The following is a 21823-nucleotide window of genomic DNA, read 5'->3' as shown; positions in this document are numbered from 1 at the left end:
AAAATTATATACTTATTTATTTTTAATATTAATCAATTATACCAACATAAATTAAAGAATATAAAATAAAGTAATTTTAGATTATTTTATGCTAATTTTATTATTTTTTAAATAATTAAAAGGGATTACATTTTAAAATTATAAATGATTAATTACTAAGTTTCTATTTTCAGAAAAACCATTGGCTTAATTATTTATTTTCTCAAATTAATTTAATTGATTTATTTTATTGAATAATCCAACCTTAGCTCACAATGTTGACATGAATTGAACATAAAAAAAAAAAGCGTAGCTGCACCTTTTGTTCGAAACGACGAGTTTTAACGACTTGGTTCACACGCACGCACTTTCAATCTTCTTCTTCTTCTTCTTCTTCTTCTTCTTTTCTGCAACTTGCAACACGACAAAAACCGTGCCAACTTCTCAATTCACTCACGGAAAGAGAAAGAAAGAGGCTGATCAATTCAGTTGGAAGAAGGAACTGTTTGTCACTGACAATTTGGTTCCATTGAAGATGAGGATCGACTTGGATTCTATCGCTCGCAGAGTCGAAGTTGACAATCGCATTCCCCTTCGTTATTACTATCGTATCGCCGATAACCTCCTCAAGCAGGTACTCTATTCCCTAATCCAGATTCTGATCCATTCTGTTAGGGCTTTTCCACCATATCTATTCTGGAATCTTCTCCAACCACAGAAATAGGATCTTTCTCTTTCTAGCAACTCATTTAGGAGCGCTTCTATACAAATAGCTAATTCACACTTGCTTCCCCCACCCTCTGATCCACCTTCTGCTTATGCCTTTGCCAAGTACATGATATTTAGGATCATTAAGAAATGTTCGAATAATAGGTTTCTGAATATAGGAACTATCAATTATGCATTCTGTTTTTGTCATCAGGCAAGTATCTACCGGCAGGAGAACAATATAGTTGACTTGTATATCATACTTCTCAGATTTTCAAGGTAACATGTTATGTGGATTTCCTTTGTTGCCAACTGATAAGCTTGCAGTTTTCTTGGGCATGACCTTCTCCTTTTTCTGCTTAGTAAACTTTATTTTTGCCCTTTGTAGTTTGGTTTCTGAGACTATACCATACCATCGAGATTATCAAGCTTCACTTCATAATGAAAGAGCAGCATATAAGAAGGTTCGGAAATTTCTTTGCTACTTTTGTAATGGGTAGATACTAGATAGGTGTTTGTTTTAATTTAGTAATTTATGTATTTGGTATTTAGTATTTAGTAATGTTGTGTCTTGCATGTCATTTTTCAATAACAGAGATTACTAGCTGTAATAGATGAGCTTGAAGCATTGCGGCCTGAATTTAAACTCCTTGTGAACAAATTGAATAATTCACATCTTGAAGCTCCATTGCCTGGAGAAAACAGCTTTAATATGGCTTTGCCGAGTTCAGCAAATTCGTCCTTGGAATGGCCTCCTGTCAATAAAAGCTCTAACTCCCCCATGGATTTTCGACAGGTGGGTAGTAGATGATAGAGTAATTTTTATGATTCTTCTGTGCGGGTTGAAATTTTTTTGCTCTGATGTGCTTGCACATAGTTATGATCTTTTACTGTTATTAATTTCACCCTGCAGTCTGCTGGATTGGGTTCACACTCTTCATGGAAATATAACAATAATGTCTCATTTTCAAATTCCATCCCCATTGACAAGCAGTTTCAGAAACTGTAAGAGTTCTCTATCTAATTATATTCTATTCTTTTGGTCCTTCTATAGTTACAATTACATGATGACTGTTTTTATGAGCTACATGTTGTTATGGGTCGCTTTGGTGTTCTGGCCATTCTGGAGACCATTACTTTGCTGGTCAGGTTATAAAATTGGATGACCCATGCTCATTGATTTTTGCTCCTTTTGTGTCTGCAATTGAAATTTCTTTTGTGCACTTGGATATGTTAGTGATTACATGTGGCAGATCTAGCAGATGGAAGTACTTCCTGTCTATGTTTACCCTGATTACCTCAAAAGGAAAATTAACAGTAATTTATAGGAAAGCAAATAAGAGTGTATTATTATTATTATTATTATAGCAGAGTTTCTTCTTATAGCTCACTCTTCAAATTGTAATCTTTCTGTCCAATGTCCTGGGTGGTTACATGCTGTTGCAGTCCCTTATCCTGTATTCAGCAGACCTTTAGTGCAAAGCACCTTTTGCTTTTTAAGCATCATGTATGTTTCATATTATCCTTGGGAATTGGGACTTGAGGAAGCTCTGTCCCATACATTCCAGATATTTTCATTTTCTGTTTTAAATGCTTCTGTGTTGAAAGAGGAAATACAATAAATGTTTTTTGAGTTCTGCAGATCCCTTAGTGTACCTCCTCCAAAGAAGGAGACTTTGTCTAGACACTCATTCTTAGGGCCAAGTGGTCTTCGGGGCCAATGGCTTGGACCTAGTGCAGAAATTAAGGTAAAAACTCCAGTTTGACTTTGCAATGTTCTAGCAACATCAAGTATCTAAAATCTATAATTTTGATATATTGATATATGTCTTTATGCAGGTTCAATATCCAAGCAGTACTGATCTGACACACGTCAAAGATTCAAGGTTTGGCTCGTTCATTATTATAGTTTGGTTTTTTTAAAAAAGAAATTAACATTTGATTTTTCACTTTAAAGGAATCTGATTATAAGCAAATGCTGAACACTGAAGGTCAATATTGTCATAGTTGTTTGTTCAGTTTTGTTTCCCTGGGATATAACAGCCTTACACTTTTCTTGCCGCTCATGCTGACAGCTTGAATCAGGCTGGGCAATATGATATTGTGGCAATTAAAGAATTGGATCAAGGACCAGCTGCATCCACAATGAACTCGGTTCTCTCATTGGATGATGGAAGATGGTCGCATCCCGCTGTTGAGTCCTGTTCTCCTGTTGTAACTGAATCAAGGGAGGACTCCTTCCAGTTGCTCAAACAACCTTTGCCACCTCCTGTTCTTGCTCAGGTGTATCCTGAGTCTTCCCCCATTCCTCCTTCAAAAGTTGCAGATCCAAGGCCTGGACCAGCTAAATCTTCTCAGGATTCTGGACCTGGTCCGAGTACATACCAACACCTACATATTGTAAGCCTGATTTATTTTACGTTTTAAATGGAATTGTTCAAAGCACATCATGGACTCTCTTGATCATTCATTGTGACTTGTTCTTACGTGTGGTTTGTTTGGTTCTTAAACCTGGTAATAAATTATTATAAGTTCACTTTACTTTGTGTTGCAGCCTGTGAAAATGATGGAAGATTTTTTGAGACTGGCTTCCAAAAACACACAGAAAAACTTAGAGACATGTGGTGTTCTTGCAGGGTCCCTGGTAAAAGAAGTCATAATTTTGTTTACTTCTGGGTTCTAGAAATATTTTGGTTGCTAATTTTAATATATTTTTGTGCTTGTAATTTCATGTTTACAGAAAAACAGGGTTTTCCATATCACTACACTTATTATCCCAAAGCAGGAGTCAACTTCAGACTCGGTAAGATAATGGTCATGTTTACTCTTGCGGTTCAGTTTTTTGTTTCAAATGATTATATAGACTGTTTCTTCATTTTTTCTATTTCCAAGTTTATCCTGTCAGACAAAGTGAGACTTCTACTGATCTGAGGTTGTGATGCATGGAGTTTATGAGTGTTGCATAATTTGTTCTTATTGTTATCTGAGATTATTTATCTACATTTGTTGTGAAAGTGCTACTAAACCTCTGTTGGAACTGTAAACCATATGATTGGATTTTCTCAATTACTTTTAAAGGAAACTGGTTCTTAAGCCAATTCTCTTGGGATTATCGTTGCGAGTTAAAATGATTCTCAATGGAATAATGCAAAACATATATGAATAGAGCTAAATACAGTATTCCTTAGAATTAGGAGACTCAAGATTGTAATTCTCTCATGATTCATTAATGATTTTTTTTAACTGTTTGTTGTAATTTTAATTATTTTCAGTTGCGCAATGTATGTCTAATTTAATTTCTTGTTCAGTGTTCAACATTGAATGAAGAAGAAATATTTGAAGTTCAGGACAGCTTATCACTGTTTCCTTTAGGCTGGATACATGTAAGCTCCATTATCCTTGACTGTCACTTATTCATTCTTAGCTCTGATGGTGGGTTGAACCATCAATGTTTTCCCCAATAATAGATAGTTAGATACAACTGAAGATAGAAACCCTTTTGATAGCTAGCAGAACTTATTTGCATCCTTCTTTAGTGATCCTTTGGCGTGTTTGTGAGTTGAGGTTTTGCAGGGAAAGAGAAAGAAGGGATATATTTGAAGAGTAAAATGAACTCATAATTACTCTTCAAACTCTTCCCTGCGCTCCCTTCTCCTGAACATACTCTTATTGTACTAGCTTTAAATGTCCAGTTTATCTTATTTCTATATTTGATTTCAGACACACCCATCACAAACTTGTTTCATGTCATCCGTGGACCTGCACACCCATTACTCATACCAGGTAATATGGCATTATTATTATTCGAATTCTGTGACTATTCACATTGTAGATTTTGCTGGAGCAATCTGTACATCCCTCCTGTTCAGGCTATGAAAGAGTAAAAGAAATAGTTGCAATAATGCTAGATAATAGATTCTTAGTTGTGGTTTGTAATACTTCAGATAAAGAAGATAAAAGAGCAAATATCATGAATATTAATAGAGAACTGGTATGTTGTGTGAATTCATTGATTATGAAGATGCATGAATCGGACTAGGCACTTAAAAATAAACCCAATATAATAAAAATTGAAAAAAAATATGTATTTGGTATCAGCGAACATGATAAGGTCAGGGTGTATTTTCATACCAACTATCATTTCACTTTTTATTATAACTTGTATGAAAATTTTAAAGTTTAATTACGTATGCTGTGCACAAGGCTAACAATTTGGAGTGCAATATTTGTGGAAATATGGAGTATAAGCTGCTCTTCTGTTCTTTTTTCTTTTTCCAACAAAACCACAACTTGCAACGTACAGTCAGCAAAGGCATGTAAGGTTTTAAATTTACCTACCTGAATGGCGGTATATTTTTTTTTCTTTATAGATAATGTTACCGGAGGCAATTGCAATTGTCATGGCCCCTACAGATACAACAAGGTACATTATTTTTTCTTGCATCTATGTCATTTTCGTCATAAATTAAACCAGGAAACATCTACAATAACCACCTTGAACTACTAACTAAGATAAATAATGTTACTGTCCTATTTAACGTTTTGCACTAATTGAAGCATCAAACATTTACTGTTGCACTGCAGTCCACATGGCATATTTCATCTATCCGATCCAGGGGGTGTGTCTGTAATTCGTAACTGCCAACAACGAGGATTTCATCCCCATGAGGAGCCCTCGGATGGAAGTCCAATCTACGAGCACTGTTCTCATGTCTATATGAATGCTAATTTGAAGTTTGATGTTGTTGACCTGAGAGAGAGATGATAAGTTAGTGTCTCTTCACAGATCACAAGTATAGTGACACACGCACGCCATGTTGAAAGTTGCATGGGTATTATTATTAGTAGATTCTTTTGTATCTATGAACTATGAGATAGAGAATACCAAATTTACCATTCCCAACCCCATGATTTTGTATTATACGAGTTAGAAGATAGTGATTTTGTATTACACAGGTGAAGAAGTGAGAAGTGTAACATGGATTTGTTATTGTTAATATAACATTTTCATCTGTGCTTAGTTATTGATATATGCCCCCATGGCTACTGGCAACACCGAAGTGTATTAACAAGATAGATATGTTTATCATGATTCATGAATTTCGCTACAACTAATATTCAAATGGGATTGGGCCCACTCCTAAGAGGTGGTGATTACTCATCAATGCTTATAAATTTAAGAGAAATAAGGCTGCGATTGTTTATAGAGACAGGACACTGAGACAGGGATACAGAGACACAAAATTGTGTTTGGCAGAGGAGATATAGGCAGAGACAATATGTTCAGAGACACTGAATTAGTATATTTTGTGTCAATTGGAAGGACACGGAGACACTAACAAGAGATACAATTTATTTTTTATTTTTTCTTTCATTATTTTTGTTAATTTTTTATAATTATATTTTTTATTATTATATTTTTCATTTCAAATTTTTTGAATGAAAAAAAATGAAAATAAATTGGATTTTCATAATTTGTTTTAGTTTATCACCAAACAGAATACAAGAACACAAAATTTTGTGTCTCTCTATCAGTGTCTTGTCCTGTCCTGTTCTTAGAAACAAAGGCACCCTAATATATCTAATGGTCCAGATGAACTTCCCCCAAATTTAGAATCTAGACACTACTAGAAACCATTCATTTTACTATTTATAGTATAAATAGAGCGTTCATACGAATTGTGCCCCACAATTTCTTTTTCAGCTAAGGAGAAGAAAGGCTAAGATTTTGTTAACCACCTCGAAGAATTGACTCATCATTAATCATCAAACAACTACTTGCATGTGGATTAAAACTGAAGACCACATACCCCAAGCACAAATTATTTTACGGTCGCTTAGGCTCACTGCATTTTGTTCCACTTACTAGATCAGCATTTGTCTTTTTGCTGAAACGTTTTCACCTGTCACAAAATAAACTGACCCAATGCAAGGGATGAAAATTCAAAGAACGACTTGCAACGACTCCACAACTAAATAGTAAATAGCAAGTGGTCGGTTGTCTCCTCCTCCACTTGTGTTGTTGTGTTACCTAATATAAAAATAAATAAATAACTCATGGCACAGCAATTACTACGACAGAGTGGTTGTAGGGTCACTACTCACTACTACTCACTGCTGGATTTGGAATGGAATACCGAATACATGTCACACGGTTGCATCCGTATTCTACGCATTTAATTCTTTTATCCAACTCTTATGCTATTTGAGTATATTAATGTTAAATCCTTTCTAACTTAGTTGTATACGCTTGTGTTACTCAATGTTGACTAGAGTCTCTGAACTCTGAAGGATAAACATACACACCGAAATTCTTTAGAGAATCAAAAGGGCAATATCACAACCATATCCCTCACCATATATATCATTAAATGTAGTTGCCACGAACAAAATGTTATTGATGTTGACACATTCACCAAGAAACTTGTTCACTTTAAACATTTCGCACTGCCTTCAATCTAAAATACGTACTCATGAAAAATATTAGATTAGTATGAGTGAAGTAAATTCATAACTTTTACTACAAATCCTATTTTATTTTAAATACCATATTAGGTAGAAATTAATTTATCTTGTGATCTAATAACATCAATTCATAACTATAAATTATGAACGTAAACTATAAATCAGAATGGAAGTTTAAAAGAAGTGGACCTATTGAAGGAAGGGTCCTATTTTCATTTTTTTTTTTTCCAGCTTTGTCTATAGGTACTTCATTTCAGTAGTTAATTATTTCCGACAAATATGTCAGAAGAATGTATCTATTCCTCTGCAGCGAATCTTACAAGGAACGAACAATAAAATCTTAGAGGGAAAAACAATCGTTTGATGCTAACTATTACCTAGAGTTTAAAGACTCGACAAGAATTCAATATAGCATGTAACTGCGATCATTTTCTAGTTAAAAAAAAAAATAAAGCATTTTCTATCATCATTATTCAACACAACAATGTCATGTTTAAACATTTATGGTGAAAATTCAAGTGCAGTCGACTTCACGTGAAATTGATAGCTGAGAGCAGTTAAATGATTTGATTGATTTGACTAAATTTTTATCTAACTCTCAATTATCAACTTCACATGAAATTAACTGCACCTTAGTTTTCATCAATATTACTATATTCATGCCTGACTAACCAATAAAATTTGGACTAAGACATGGTATCATGATAAGTGATTTCAAACACATACGTAGTATCTGTGTATGAATAATCACACATGCAAGCATCTTCTAAGTTCTAACCTTTATTTATTAACTAGTACATTGTACATACAATAACATTCTTAATTTAACTAGTGATAGCTTGCATTTTAATTAAGTTCAAAATGAACACTATATTATTTCGTTCTAAATTGTAAATTGTATTGATCATAACAAATATTAATGTACTTGAGAGAAACCAGAAAAGTTGGACATGTATATAAATAAGCAGACAAAGAAGGTGTATGTATGTGTGTGTATACTGTATAGTATTTAAGTTATAAACATATATAGTAGGTTTGATATATGTATGTGCATAACTGCATGGAATGAATTGAATATTGAAACCCCATTTATTACTCTGACAAGGAGGAGGGCCTCTAGGGGGTAATAATAAATATATAACCGTAACAAATACGGTTTTTATAAGTTGATCTTGTGGTGGCAAAGTGGCTATAGTAGTAGTAAGTAGTTTAGTAACCCAATCCTCTCATGAAAATGAAAACCGTTACACTACTTTTTTTTTTAGTTGACCACGATATCCCCCAATCCGACAGGTCAAGGACTAATCCGTCGCGGATCTGAGCTCCATCTAAGGGTCTGTCGCTGGCCAATGGATTGCTGCATGCACAAGGCAGGATTCGAACCTCCGACACTTGCTTAAGCGGACAAGTGAGCTGACCACTCGACCAACCCAAGTTGGTTAACTCTTACACTACTTACTTACTTACTTACTTACTACATTGCTTGGAACAAACTCTATCATCATTTGTTATGCATCTCTCTGACAAATTCAACCTAAGACACTGTACTACTGTAGCACTTGCATTATATTATTCATCCTTCTGAGTTATTATGTAACTTACTTACCTACTTACCAAAGTAGAAACGTCAACATTGTAGCTAGTAGCTCACACTATGCATATATATATATATATATAGTTCCATTGCATTTGCATGAAGCAACTACTATCATCACTCTATTGGTAGGTGTTGTTAGCATATAATCATCAACGATGGGAAGAGCTCCATGCTGTGAGAAAGTGGGGTTGAAGAGAGGAAGATGGACAGCTGAAGAAGATAGGATATTGACTCAATACATAGAAGAACATGGGGAGGGTTCATGGAGGTCGTTGCCCAAGAATGCTGGACTCTTAAGGTGTGGTAAGAGTTGCAGACTCAGATGGATAAACTACCTCAGATCAGATGTCAAGAGAGGCAACATCACTCCCCAAGAGGAAGAGATCATTGTCAAGTTGCATGCTGTTCTTGGTAATAGGTATATATATATATATATATGCTGCCTCTCTCTAATCAAAAGTTGATATGTTTAATTAAATTGTTATTTAATACCTAAAGATAAATGTTTGTGAATTTTCGCCCTTTAATTACAATACTACTTCTACTAGTTTTCTATTCCCTTTCCTTAATTATTTTATATTATCATTGCTGTTCAAAACATGCATGAAAAATTACTATCATAACAGTTTATTGTAACAGTTTAGTCTGATGATACACGAATATAATAGTGATATGCTTAATTAGCTAGCTTTGAGTGAATCCATAGAAGCTAGCACTACACATATAGAAGGAATCTGATATGGTGGAAAAGAAGCATCAATTATATTCCTAGCTAAGACTAATATGAAACATTAAATTAATCAAAACTGATAATAAAATGATAATTTTTCCAAAGTTAAAATTTTCTCAGTTGTAAGTTCTAATAATAAGTTAATAACCAACCACCATAAGCTAATGTTAATGCAGGAGGGTATGCAAATTAGCATGTGTTTATAGTTGTAAAGAAATGAACAAATCATAATTTACCAAAGTGGTTTCTTGTATCTGAGTGGGAAATAGTTAATTCTATTTTGATGATGTTTTGTTTGGTATGTAATAATTGTAGGTGGTCAGTGATAGCAGGGCATTTACCAGGAAGAACAGACAATGAGATAAAGAACTATTGGAACTCTCATCTCAGGAGGAAAATTTATTGCTTCATGAAATCTTTGAATGATTATTCCTCCTTCCCTCCCACCATTGACATTGCTGCATTAAAAGCTTCCAAGAGAAGAGCACCTACTCGATCTACTGCACCTAATAAGAACTTAGAATTAAGGGACACAAAAGAGGTGATAATGCTTCAACAAGTACAACAAAGCATTCAAAAGAATAATGGTGATCATGATGATCATGAAGCTTTTAATGATGAGGAGTTGGGAGCATATGAATGGTTAGATGATGAAATTATGAAACTTAGTTACATGTTTGAGGGTGGTATGCTTGTAAACTATGGTGATAATAATAATGAAAATGATGAAGAGGAGAACAAGAGTGTTAGTGATTGGAACACTACTAGTGCTACTACACCTCCAAGTTCTTCTTCTTGTTCTTCTTCTTCTGTGAGTTCTGTGTATGATTGGCATCATCATCATCATCATGATATCCATTTGGCAAGTGGCAGTGTTCAATCCTATAATAATAATCAATGGGACCTTTTTGAACAAGATCAGATCCCTACTACCTTATGGGGTAGGTAAAAATTGTATTTACCTAAACATTACTTTCATGGTCATTCATGTAATCATTTTGTCGTCAAGAAGTCAATAAAGGTGTATTATGTATGCATGCATGTATTAGTGTGTTATATATGTTCCACAAATGATGTTAAGGTTTCTTGTTTAGAAAGCTGTTATAATATGAGACATAATTAAGGGGTGTTTTCTATTGTCTTTTATTTTGTGCTGGAAATTGTCTAAATTTTGTCCTCTTTATGATTTTGGGAATACACTATTTTGTGTTCGAAAATAATAAAGTTTTAGTTTCTTTTAGGCAATTTCAGGCGTTTTTTTTTTTTTTTCTAAAATTAAGAGTGAGACTTGAACCTAAACTTCTATGTGAGAGTAGAGAGATTATTGACGAGTTATAACTCAAATGAGATAATCTCTCTATACTCACTTAAAGATCGTGAGTTTGAGATCTTCATTTTTTTTATATTGTTTAATTTTTTTAACAAAAGATCACGAATTAGAAGATTCAATTTGTGTTTTTGAAAATTAAAAATTCTTTAACATTGAAATCGGACACTCTAGTTTTTATTTTCAAAATAAAAAAATTAAAATTGAACTCTTCGATTTGTAATTTGTCTTTTTTTTTTTTTTTTACCAAAGATATGAGACTCGAACCCGTAACCTCTTAATTGAGTATGAGGAGACTATGTCATTTGAGTAATTTGTCTTCCTTACTCAAATAAATCAGACAATCCGATTTAATTAATATCAATTTAAAAAAAAATAACTTCATATAAAAAAAAAATTTCTAATAATAAAATACTACACATATTTGATCCATATAAAAAAAAATTAGCAGTTCATTTTCGACTTCGTAGAGAACATCTATATTAAATGTACCAAAGCTAAGGAGCGTATAAAAATTTGTGTGTACATGAAAGCTGCCTCAGCTTCATGAATCATGATAGTCCCATATTAATTCCCTATAAATTAATGTACATAGATATTAGATAACAATAATCTTAATGGGCACTCGAATTCGGTTTTTATGAGAGCGACCTATGACCAATGTCTAAGTCTGAATAGTATAAGGGAATTGGAATTTAATTTTATCCCTTTTTATTTATTTAAGAACTGGAATTGTGTAAATGCAACAAAAACAAAAACGGTTACAGTTTATTAGTTTAGTTGATGTTATATCCAAGAGTCACCAAACAATAAAACGGAAAAGAATTCAAGTAGCATTTTAGTCTCATACCCAAATTCTTTATCTATCCCTCCCTTTGTGATTAATTAATTATCATAATCTATATTCCTATAATCCTATATAAAGTAGTTGAACCACTTTAATTTTCATTTGGTCATAATATTTATTGCTCATAATATCCCTGTGATAGTACTACTTTACACACAAACTTTTAAAACAGGTTCAATCTTTAATTTAAAATAGAATGATTTAAATGTTATTACTATCTTTTAATAACTAGCCAAAAAGATGAAATAGGTACCTATTAAGCCGCAAGTTTTAATAAGACATAATAAATGTTCAACTTCACCATAATAAACTTTTGTACCATGCTATGATGTGGTGTGACATGAACGAAACCAAGATTGTTTTAGACAAGCAAGATTGAACAAAATGAAGAACTTGCTATTTCCATGAATGAACCAATAATAACTCAGAATTTCAGATAATAAAAACAATAATTTGATGGCCACTAAAAAGATCAGGGGTTATAATTGCAAGATATCAGCAACAACATCATCAAGCAAGGAATTCAGTATCTGATCCTCAACCTCTGCACCAAGTTCAAATGCATCAAGTTCAAAATCTAGCCATCTTCCATATTGTTGGCTCATATCCTTGTCCACAAGCTCATCCACCATGGAATCTCCCATCCCTCTCCAGCTTGAAATTTCCTTGTACACTTCCTTTGCCAACCATTCATTTCTTCTCACCATTTCAGTCCCTTTGGCCCACATTTCATATCCACCATTAACAGAACGCCTGCATCTTAAGTCCAAATATTCACTCACACAATCAAATATCACTTTCCTCCTTATCCTACATTCTCCACCATCACTCTCATACCCTGCTTCTCTCTGGCTTTCCAACTGGTTGAATAGATGAGGGTTCACAATTTTGTGAGCACGGCCGGAAGCGAAGTCCATGTACATTTGTTCAACATTGCATAATATCTCTTTTACATAATCCAACTCCCATGTGGTTGATAATGCACTTGTGCTTGTGTGCTCCTTATTTACCATCATGGTCCTGGTTGATGTTGAACAAGCTGAATCACACAACTCTGTATCAGCTTCTGCAGAATAGAACTTCCCTGAGAAATTCAAACCATGAACTTCCTGTGCTTGAGCAGATAAGCTCAACTTGCTACCTGAAATAGATAGAGTCAAGATTAGCACTCTGGAATCGCAAAATAACAGATTATGAAAGAGGGAATATGTTGGCTATTTTTAGGCATGATGAACATAGATAGTGCTGCTGTTACCTTCTGTGCTAGTAGCATCGGTGCTGAATGAAGATTCAAAGGTTTCTGCTGAAAATGAAGGCTCAAGAACAGAGATTGGACTTGGCAATCGACAATTGAATGACTGTGGTTCTACAAGATTGCTCTTGCACTCTTCCATCTTATCACCCTGTTGATATTTTAAGTTAGTTACCATTCAATATTGAAAGCATAACAGGGAATATATGCAGAATTGCAATCGTACTTCCTAATTTCAACGGTAGGGTAATCATTTGTAATGTCAACTACCCAGTTTCATTTTCACATTAACAAATGACATTCACACAGATTTGGTTTAAACAAGTAACACAACTCTATACAGCAAAGCAACATAGCAAGACGTTACTACCCCTGTATTAGCCTTTCTCTTTTTGGGAAATCGGAGGTAATCAATACTATGCTTAGAAACATAACTATGCTGCTGATATTCTTCATGCATGCTTGAAAGGGGAAACAAAACAAGCCAACAAGAGTTAATATTGTAACATACCCATAGTCTATGTTTGGATGATAATTCAGGAAGACCTGTGAAGGAAACTGCAGAATCAAGGCTTCCGCATAACTTATCAGCTAAGAGCAGGTCCTGGTCCCTCTTCAGTTGCAACTGTGGAACGAAGTTAACTGAATCGGGCGTGGTCACCACATCTTTTGATTGTGGTCCTGTACTAGAAGATGGCCTCACTTTAGAAGAGTCATCACAAGAGTACTCAAGTCCATTTGTCAATTCCCTCAACTTCTGTTCCAAAAGAATGCCTAATGCATCACCACCAATCACATTGTATCCAATGGGAGACCTTGCATTGTCTGTGTCAAGCAGCACTCTTTTGATGTGATGATCAAAGGGAAGTACACCAGTTTTCATGCCAGATTTTCCAGATGTCTCAAAACTGGAATTGTTTCTCGCCAACGGCGTGGTGAAGGTGAAGGAAACTACATCCATGTCTTTCTTTTTTACTTCATCATCACTATGGCGCTTATTACTTACTAGACTAGACTGAACAGGCCTCTGAGTTTTATCAATAAACAAATTATCAACAACCCTATCATTCCAGTCCCTATCTGTGGACCTCTTCTTTCTTGGGAAATTGTTTGTGTGGGTATACAAAACTTCCTTTTCACTATCTGTCAGCTGTGTGGCCGATTTTTTGGAACCAACTTTAGATTTTGCAGGTGTTTTACTACTAGAGCTTCTATGACACCCGGAGTCCCCCATCAGAGATTTTCTACGGTGTGAATTTGAAACTATTTGCTTTGATGGTTGTTTATCTTTCTCAATTGAATGGTTTTGTTTCAGATTATTCTGCTTGAGAACACCAGAAGCGTTCTGACTAGAGGGCTTCTTATGCAAACCTTTTTGAACATTTGCCCTGAGAGGCTGGTGAGTTTTAGCATCAGAATCTTCTTTCTGATCCACCAAACTTCTTCCACCACTTGAGTTCAAGCCTTCCCTTCTTTGAACATTCACTTTTGCTTGGATGGCAAGGGAAATAGACTTCCCTGCATTCTTCACAGACGAATCTTCTTTTGCTTCGGTAGAAGATCGGGTGGGAGCATCCACGGACCCATTCCAGCTTTTGTTCAAAGATTGTCTCTTTAGATACTTGACAGAATTAGATTCAACTGACCTCTGAGAAGGTTCAGAAATCCTGCTAGTTCTATGAGAAACTTCCCCTTTTTCTTTGAGATCTCTAATTCTAGGGGGCATTGAAGTTGACCCAACTAGAGGACCTTTCTGTGAAGCCTCTGCTTTTTCTTTAAGATCTCTTACTCTCAATGATACTGATGATGATGATGCAAGGTGTGCTCTAGCCTTTGTAGTAGCTTGGGGGCTAGGTTCAATAATTCTTGCAGCAGCCTCCATTATATAAGCAGCATTATTTGTTGGAATAAAGCCAGGACTCTTAATAGGGGACAAAAGTTTATGGTGTGTGACAGGAATTGTTTTAGCCGCTTTGGGAGGCATTACTTCACTTTGAAACTTCTCAATTGGTCTGCTAAGGTTGTTCTGAGGCTTTGGCTCAATGAAGTTTCTAGAAGAGCCCTCAACCTTTTCAACCAACTTCCCGGAATACAGGTTCTGATGGCCATGCTGATGATTGAGATTAGTCCTCCAGTACTGCACATCTTGAAGAGATCGGCTATCAAAATATGGGGAAGAATATGGATCATGAAAACTGGAAGAGGGCAAGGAATCCAATCCCATAAGCCTAGCAACCACACTAGGTGCCCTTGTTCCGCACATGTCGTCATCTGTAACAGATGAAGCATAACTGTGATCACTACTTCTAATACTTGCTCCTACTCCAATTTCATCTTCATCAGCCTGGAAGAATCAAGCAAACAACTATCAATTTCTTCCATAACAAAATACAATTTCTGAGAAAACAAGTGATAGTGATAGTGATACCCCCACCAGATAGGGCTGCATCATTGACAAGTTGCCATCAATTTTTCTTCTCTGTTTCAAAGATCCTGCAGATGATAAAAGAAAAGGATACCAAGATAAAAGTGAATTAGACAACAATTGACAAGAGACATAAACACTCATTTGTATTCGTATTCAATATAAACAGACAAGTACCTGGCAAATCTGACTTGGTTGCAAATAACTTCTTCCGTGATTTCGAGGTCCAGTCGAATAACCGGAAAAGACCACCAACATACCCACCTTCACTTTTTGTCCCCTCTTTTTCAACTCCCATTTTCAAAGCCAAATCCAATTGACCTTCAGGACATATTAGCGAAACAAACATCAACAAAGATGAACAATTGAACATCATTGATCAGGCAAGAAGAATAATAATCTACAATCCATCTAAAGCAGCACAAAGAAAGCATGTTTGAATTTTGAATTTGAATCCTAATTCATAGCAGAAAACAAAGGAACATAACTATTTATTATGATTTAGGAGCTAATGCAACCTAAACCAAAACATTGCATTGCAGCATTATTGCATATAAAACACAGTCGACAACTTTTCCATAAGATTATTCAGTGCATCTCTAAATAAGGATACAATTGGACCGAACTAAGGTCAAGGCAAATTCACCTTATAGATCAAAATCTGCTTTTCTCTAAACCTCCAACCTCTTGGCTTGGATTAACTGACACAACACCAGAAACAAAATTCTCACATTGATCCTGAATCCTGGTGCTTCTGATTTATGAACTGATGATAAGTTATCACTAAGCAACTAATCAATATAGATACACATTGGTTACTTAATTCAGCTGATCAAATAGGAAAATCTGAAGAACCTAACCTAAATTTGAGCTAAAATAAAGTGTAAGGAGTAAGGTCCCATTAAAGGAAAGAATCAAACTTTAAAGTGGCATTGATGCAAGAGCTTACAAATAAGGCAAGAGATGAATCAGCAAAGCATTGGTTCCTGAAGCAGCGTCCACCACCACCACAGCAAAGAGATTTCGAAGGTGAAAAGGAAAAACTAATTAATTAGTTCATTCATGAGAAAAATGAATGAATTGATTTTTGAGGTGAAGAAGGGAGTGTGTGAATGTGATTGTGAATTGTGAAGGGAAGCAAATCGAAATAAGAGGGAGACAGAGAAGGTGTAGTTTAACGTTGGGGAAGGGTACAAGTACAATAATTTTTGAAAAATAAATAAATAAATAAATTATTTGTTTTGTTTTGTTGTAGGAATTAGGAGAAGAAAAATAATGTAAGGGCAATTTGGCATTGGCATTGACATAGGCATAATTAATTAAATTGAGAGAATGAAAGGAGTTTCATAACGTCTCTATTGTATTGTATGGTTGGTTGTGGAGAGGGATTACATTTCAAAATTCAAATTGCCAAACAAGGCAAAGTGGTCCAACGAGACCAGATTGCACCACAATGTGTTTCGTTGATTGACGCGCCTATCGTTGACTGCCACGTCATCCCATTATTTTTTTCCCGGAAAGAATAACTTGGGTTGCTTTGGGCCATTATGTTTCATTGGTTATACACTTTGGGCCCTTTATGTTCGGGTTTCCATTAAAATAATCTTACACGGTTCACCCACAAAATAAAATATATTCCACTGCATCTAATTACGGAATAATATATTAGTAAAAATAAGTATTTTTTACGTTGATTATGTTAATAATCATTCTAACAAATTGATATGATTGTACTATTGTGTAAACGCATTATACTATCACATTGACCAAAAAGAATTTTTTTAAACTTTTAAATTACTTTATATCCAACTATAATAATTTAAGAAACATTTATAACCTCTTATTAAGTTAAAATAAAAAAAATGTTAAACTGACAAACATAAAGTCTAATTTATTTAGTGTCTAAACAAAATAAGAAAACAAAGCAAATTAACTAAACTGAGTCCAAGTAAATAATTTGCTCAAGATCTTTATCAAGAGAATTTCAAATGACATGACTCTGATTGACTAGACCTCCGTAACGCGCTAACTAATCTGCAACTTTGTTTGCTTCACAACCAACCCATTCAAAATGGACGACCCATCGTCTAGTCAAGAACTCTTTAATCTTAGCAACTAGATCAGAAATATCAGACATGCCACTATGGACATTATAATACAAAAGATGCAAGATATTCAAACAGTCAATTTTACAGACAATATATTTAATGTCACACTTTTAAGCTAGAATAAATTCTCTCCAAACAGCAAATAACTCACATCTAAAAATAAACAAAAAAATGCTACCCGAATAACCCATTACCCAACGGCCATTAATCTCTTATAATTAGACATATAGTCCAATTTAATAACTAAATAAACAAAATCAAAATATATCAAATGAACATTCTAAAAATATAAACTAATCACTTATAAATAATACTTAAATTCTTTATATCACGTACATTTGAAGCAAGTATCACCTACAGATTGAGTTATTGTGGAAAATCCTCTGCTAGTGAAACTTACTTAGTCTGCCTGGCACTTTGGCAGCAACTTGACACTGCTGCTATGTGCCGTTTTCTTTCTGCCATTATTGCAGCATAGATGTGATCTCAAGAAATCTCTCCTTGCCAGTTCTATCTCCATATTGGATTTATTTATTTCTTCGAACGATGTTCCTTGGTTGTAGTTCTCAGGTTCCCTTGAACTAGCCATGGTTCCCAGTTTCTGAAAATGCAGAACCAAGATGCTCAAGATTATTGCTATATATGATGCTGAGATCAGTGTCAAAGAATGCTTGGTAATTTATAGCATGGTAGGTGTCTATATTTAAAGTGGTTTTCTTAGATATATCTAAACAAGATGCTATAAGATTAAGATCAAGATCAAGCAGCAGGATTAATTAATGTTCATATTATCTGTGGAATATGTTAATGCTGTTTTACATATTAAGGAAACTTAAATGGTTGATTTAATTTTTAAGTAGCTAGGAGCTACATGAAAACCGTGAATCAAGTTTAGTTAGGTAACCATTTTTGTTTATATAACCGTTGAGTTAAAAATATTGGTAGAATTGCTAAATTACTTATTCTGCATTAAATCAAAGTTCATAAGATCACGACATAAGATCCAAAATTGCTATTATGAAAAAACGGGCCTATAGAGAAAAAAGATTCAAGATCCAAAGAATTTCGAATTCTTTGAAGTTTTGAATTGATACCCTGAAATCGGCATATGAAATTTATTTTTAGACCGTAAAGATTAAAATACATATAACGGATATAACAAAAAGAATCATAATACCTTATTAAAAAAGAAAATCATTATTCTAGCAAAAGGAGAAGAAAATGCTATAGGTATAAGTTTGGTTATTATAGTGACAAGATACATGAACTAACTTAACAATTAGATTATTTTTGTAGATACTTTTTTCTGACGTAGTCTTATAGCTGAACAAGTTATTGGGGTTTCCATTATTTATCATCAAAGTAAAAAATACTCCAAACATTACCATAATAATAATGTGATGATGATGATGATAATAAAAAGCATAATAAAAGATTTCATAGTGGTTAGAGTGGTGGATATGAATTTGTTTTTATTCGATTTGGCAGGAGAAAGCGACATTATTATTCAAGTTATATATATATTATTCTTTGAGTAGCACCAATGCTACCGACTTCACATTGCTATTTGTCAATTCCATATAGTTTGGCATCTATTATCATCACTTTTCGAAGCTTATCAGCAATTTCCACCTCATAAAAGTCATTTTTTTCCCTTCAAAAGAGAGAAATAAAGAAAAGACCTTATAGTTATGCCCAGCCAGCACTTAAAAAAAGAATATTGTTGAGGTTGTAAGATCAAGTAGAATAAGGAAATTGGTGTTATATTTAATTTGCTTCAAATCTGAATAGTAAGGGAGTACAACTTTGACCCACGCTTGCCTTGCCTTTCTTTCTCTCCTCTGTTTGTTCATCAAACATTCTCTTACGCTGTTCACAACTTTGTTTTTCATTTCCTGTCTAAATAGGGAGAATATTATGTGTTTAATCTGATTAGCATTCACAGACATACGATGTTATAGGAAAAGTATAGATAATCAATTCCTAACCAAACAACTTTAAATAATTATAATTAATAATTAATATTTTTTTTTAAATTTATTTAATTATTAATTAATAATAATTAATTAATACGGAGTGTAATTCAAAAATACTTGTTAATTTATTATTAGCTAGATTTTTGTTAATTAAAAATAATTAGATAATTTAACAAGTTTAAATAAATTATCCTCTAATAATTTTTAATTATAACCGATTCTGTTCTTAAAATGTTGTATTATATATAACGAATATCGTTCATTGACCATGAGAAAGAGAAAACTGAATTAACTGATGAATTGAGAAGAGGCATAAGAGGTTGAGGACGTGATTGTTGTATGATGAGTCATGAGTCTGGCTTTATTTATTAATTAAGAAAAAAAAATTGACATGTGTGATGAGTGTGAATGCTAATTCATATTAAAATCCACACACATATGACATTATATTGGGAATCTTGGGGCTTCATCAAGCTTCAAGTAACCTTTGCTCCAAGCTATTCTTCTTCCTTCATACAAATCCATCTCTTTTAAGACACAATTCAATTCAAGAATGGCAGTTACACATGCTGATCTCGAACCAAACACAGGGAAGACATGTTTGATGAGCAGCAAAACTGGTGTGTTCCTCGTACTTGTCACAATCCTATTGGGACTCTCCTCCTTCACTCTCTGCCTCATAGCAGAAGCCACACGTTCTCAGGTACATAATAATCATATATATTAATTACTCAAATCTCTTAATTAATATATAATTAATGATATGGCAGGTGACATGGATGAACACAAGAAAAACAGAATGTGTATACAGAAGTAGCGGGAAAACGCCATTGGTATGTGCTGCTTGTGCTTTTGTTGTGCTAGCAATGGCCATGGTTATGGAGCATACTTATCTCTTAATCACAGTTAGTAAATCATCGCCAACCTTACTTCACTTGGATCCTGAATCCCCTTCTGCCAACTCCTTAGCCTCCCATGCTGGATTTTTCTTCATCACTACCTGGTAACAACAATAACCTCTTCTTTCCTTCTTCATTTCGTGCTTTCATGTTCATTTCTAGTCAACTTTAGAAATTTAGAAAATCATATTCAAATTAAACCAGACTTCAATTAAATAATTGAACCTTAAATTTATGATTGAAAGTAATAATGGAGCTAGAATAGTAGAAGCGGAAAGAAGGAAGTAGGTGGGATTATTGGAGGAAACACATTTACTAAAAAGATAAGAAGGAATAAATGCTGATAATGATTTTGCATATAGTACAATAATTCCAAGACACTCTACTATACAGATTAAAGTTGTATAAAAAGAGAATATAAATTTTTTTTATAGTTATTTTTTATTATTTTATTGTTGTTCAAAATATAGGTCTTAATTTTTTCAATCTCTCTTTCATCCCACAAAAAAAAAGATATATAAACTTATATCTTTACCATATAATTCACCTAATTCCAAAATAATTATAATACAAATATCATATATATATCAATAAAAATAATTTTTTTTGTTATTAATTATATAAATAATTATAAAAGATATAGATATAATTGAAAATAAATAAATAACATATGATATACAAATATATAAATGAACCACTCTACTTAGATTGTTGCATCAGTGAAAACAACATGAAACCTAACACGTGTCAGATTGCATATGTTGTTATGTTGGATATAGGATATGTTTTGCGATTGGGGAGATTCTGCTGCTAGCAGGAGTGAGTGTAGAATCAGGGCATCTGAAGAATTGGTCAAAGCCAAGACACACATGCCACGTCATCAGAAGAGGCTTGTTCTCTTGTGCTGCTGTCTTTGCTTTGACCACGGTTTCATTAGCTTCTGCCTTATACCTCACAGCAGTTCGTGCCCAAAGGTTGTCACGCCAACTAGAACAACATTCTAGAACCCAAGTTCTTCACTCATCTGAACCCATTGTAGTATTCCATGACCATGCCAATGCTTCTCCTTCTCCACCTCAACCAACGAAAGACACTACACTATTTTCCGTCTACAAATTATAGTGAAATTTGAGGTAGGTTTCACAGAGTGATTTATGGAGAGAGAAAAAAATGAGAGGAAATATGAGATAACTTGATGAGTTTTGATCAAAATGCTAACTATGTAATCATTATTATAGCTGCTGATATACTGAGAAAGTCTTGAATCTTCTACGGAAGAAAGAAAAAAAAATCTTCCACTCGTAGGAAATTTCTTTGCTGGTACTTTTTTTTTGGGGGGACAGGGTTGCTGGTATGGTTTTAAAGTTCATGTTATTTTTTAATTGAGTAATTTAAAAGAAGTGCCAATTTTTTTTTTTCTTTAACAATGGGCTAATACTATATCATAATTCAAACTAATTGAAATTAATAAATCAATGGGACGGTATTAAAATGATAAAACTGCTACAAG

General features: G+C 34.0%; 4 protein-coding genes across 6 annotated transcripts; 3 read left to right on the top strand and 1 right to left on the bottom strand.

Moving 5' to 3' along the window:
* The first annotated feature begins 273 nt into the window (after positions 1-273).
* On the top strand, positions 274-5717 carry LOC112723141 (AMSH-like ubiquitin thioesterase 3). The gene is given in 15 exon segments (XM_072207592.1): positions 274-613; positions 902-966; positions 1076-1151; positions 1283-1483; positions 1601-1692; positions 2330-2435; positions 2527-2573; positions 2763-3087; positions 3242-3331; positions 3428-3490; positions 3996-4025; positions 4028-4070; positions 4408-4470; positions 5058-5110; positions 5272-5717. Coding segments are annotated over 15 exon segments (1407 nt in total). The 5' UTR covers positions 274-514; the 3' UTR covers positions 5326-5717.
* A 3187-nt stretch (positions 5718-8904) lies between these two features.
* On the top strand, positions 8905-10428 carry LOC112723140 (transcription factor MYB111-like). Its single transcript, XM_025774389.3, has 2 exons — positions 8905-9167; positions 9795-10428. Exons 1-2 carry the CDS (start codon positions 8905-8907, stop codon positions 10426-10428), a joined length of 897 nt encoding a protein of 298 aa, XP_025630174.1.
* Positions 10429-12028: 1600 nt separating this feature from the next.
* Positions 12029-16527, bottom strand: LOC112723137 (uncharacterized). Of its 3 annotated transcripts, none has more exons than XM_072207919.1 (7): positions 16280-16527; positions 15977-16084; positions 15508-15651; positions 15340-15398; positions 13417-15249; positions 12909-13056; positions 12029-12794 (listed from the first exon to the last, which is right to left on the bottom strand). In XM_072207919.1, exons 3-7 carry the CDS (start codon positions 15626-15628, stop codon positions 12133-12135), a joined length of 2823 nt encoding a protein of 940 aa, XP_072064020.1. In that variant the 5' UTR covers positions 15629-15651; positions 15977-16084; positions 16280-16527; the 3' UTR covers positions 12029-12132. The 3 variants fall into 3 exon arrangements, with proteins under 3 accessions (XP_072064020.1, XP_072064021.1, XP_025630170.1); XM_072207920.1 differs by having other exon boundaries at positions 15977-16031; XM_025774385.3 differs by lacking the exon at positions 15977-16084 and having other exon boundaries at positions 16280-16526.
* A 2521-nt stretch (positions 16528-19048) lies between these two features.
* LOC112723139 (uncharacterized) lies at positions 19049-21622 on the top strand. The gene is made up of 3 exons (XM_025774388.3): positions 19049-20117; positions 20185-20417; positions 21093-21622. Exons 1-3 carry the CDS (start codon positions 19968-19970, stop codon positions 21433-21435), a joined length of 726 nt encoding a protein of 241 aa, XP_025630173.1. The 5' UTR covers positions 19049-19967; the 3' UTR covers positions 21436-21622.
* Positions 21623-21823: the final 201 nt, after the last annotated feature.

This window comes from Arachis hypogaea, chromosome 11 (assembly GCF_003086295.3).
Source record: "Arachis hypogaea cultivar Tifrunner chromosome 11, arahy.Tifrunner.gnm2.J5K5, whole genome shotgun sequence".
Taxonomy (NCBI): Eukaryota; Viridiplantae; Streptophyta; class Magnoliopsida; order Fabales; family Fabaceae; genus Arachis; species Arachis hypogaea.
Note: the sequence above shows the minus strand (reverse complement) of the source record. Positions and strands in the feature narration are given on the sequence as shown.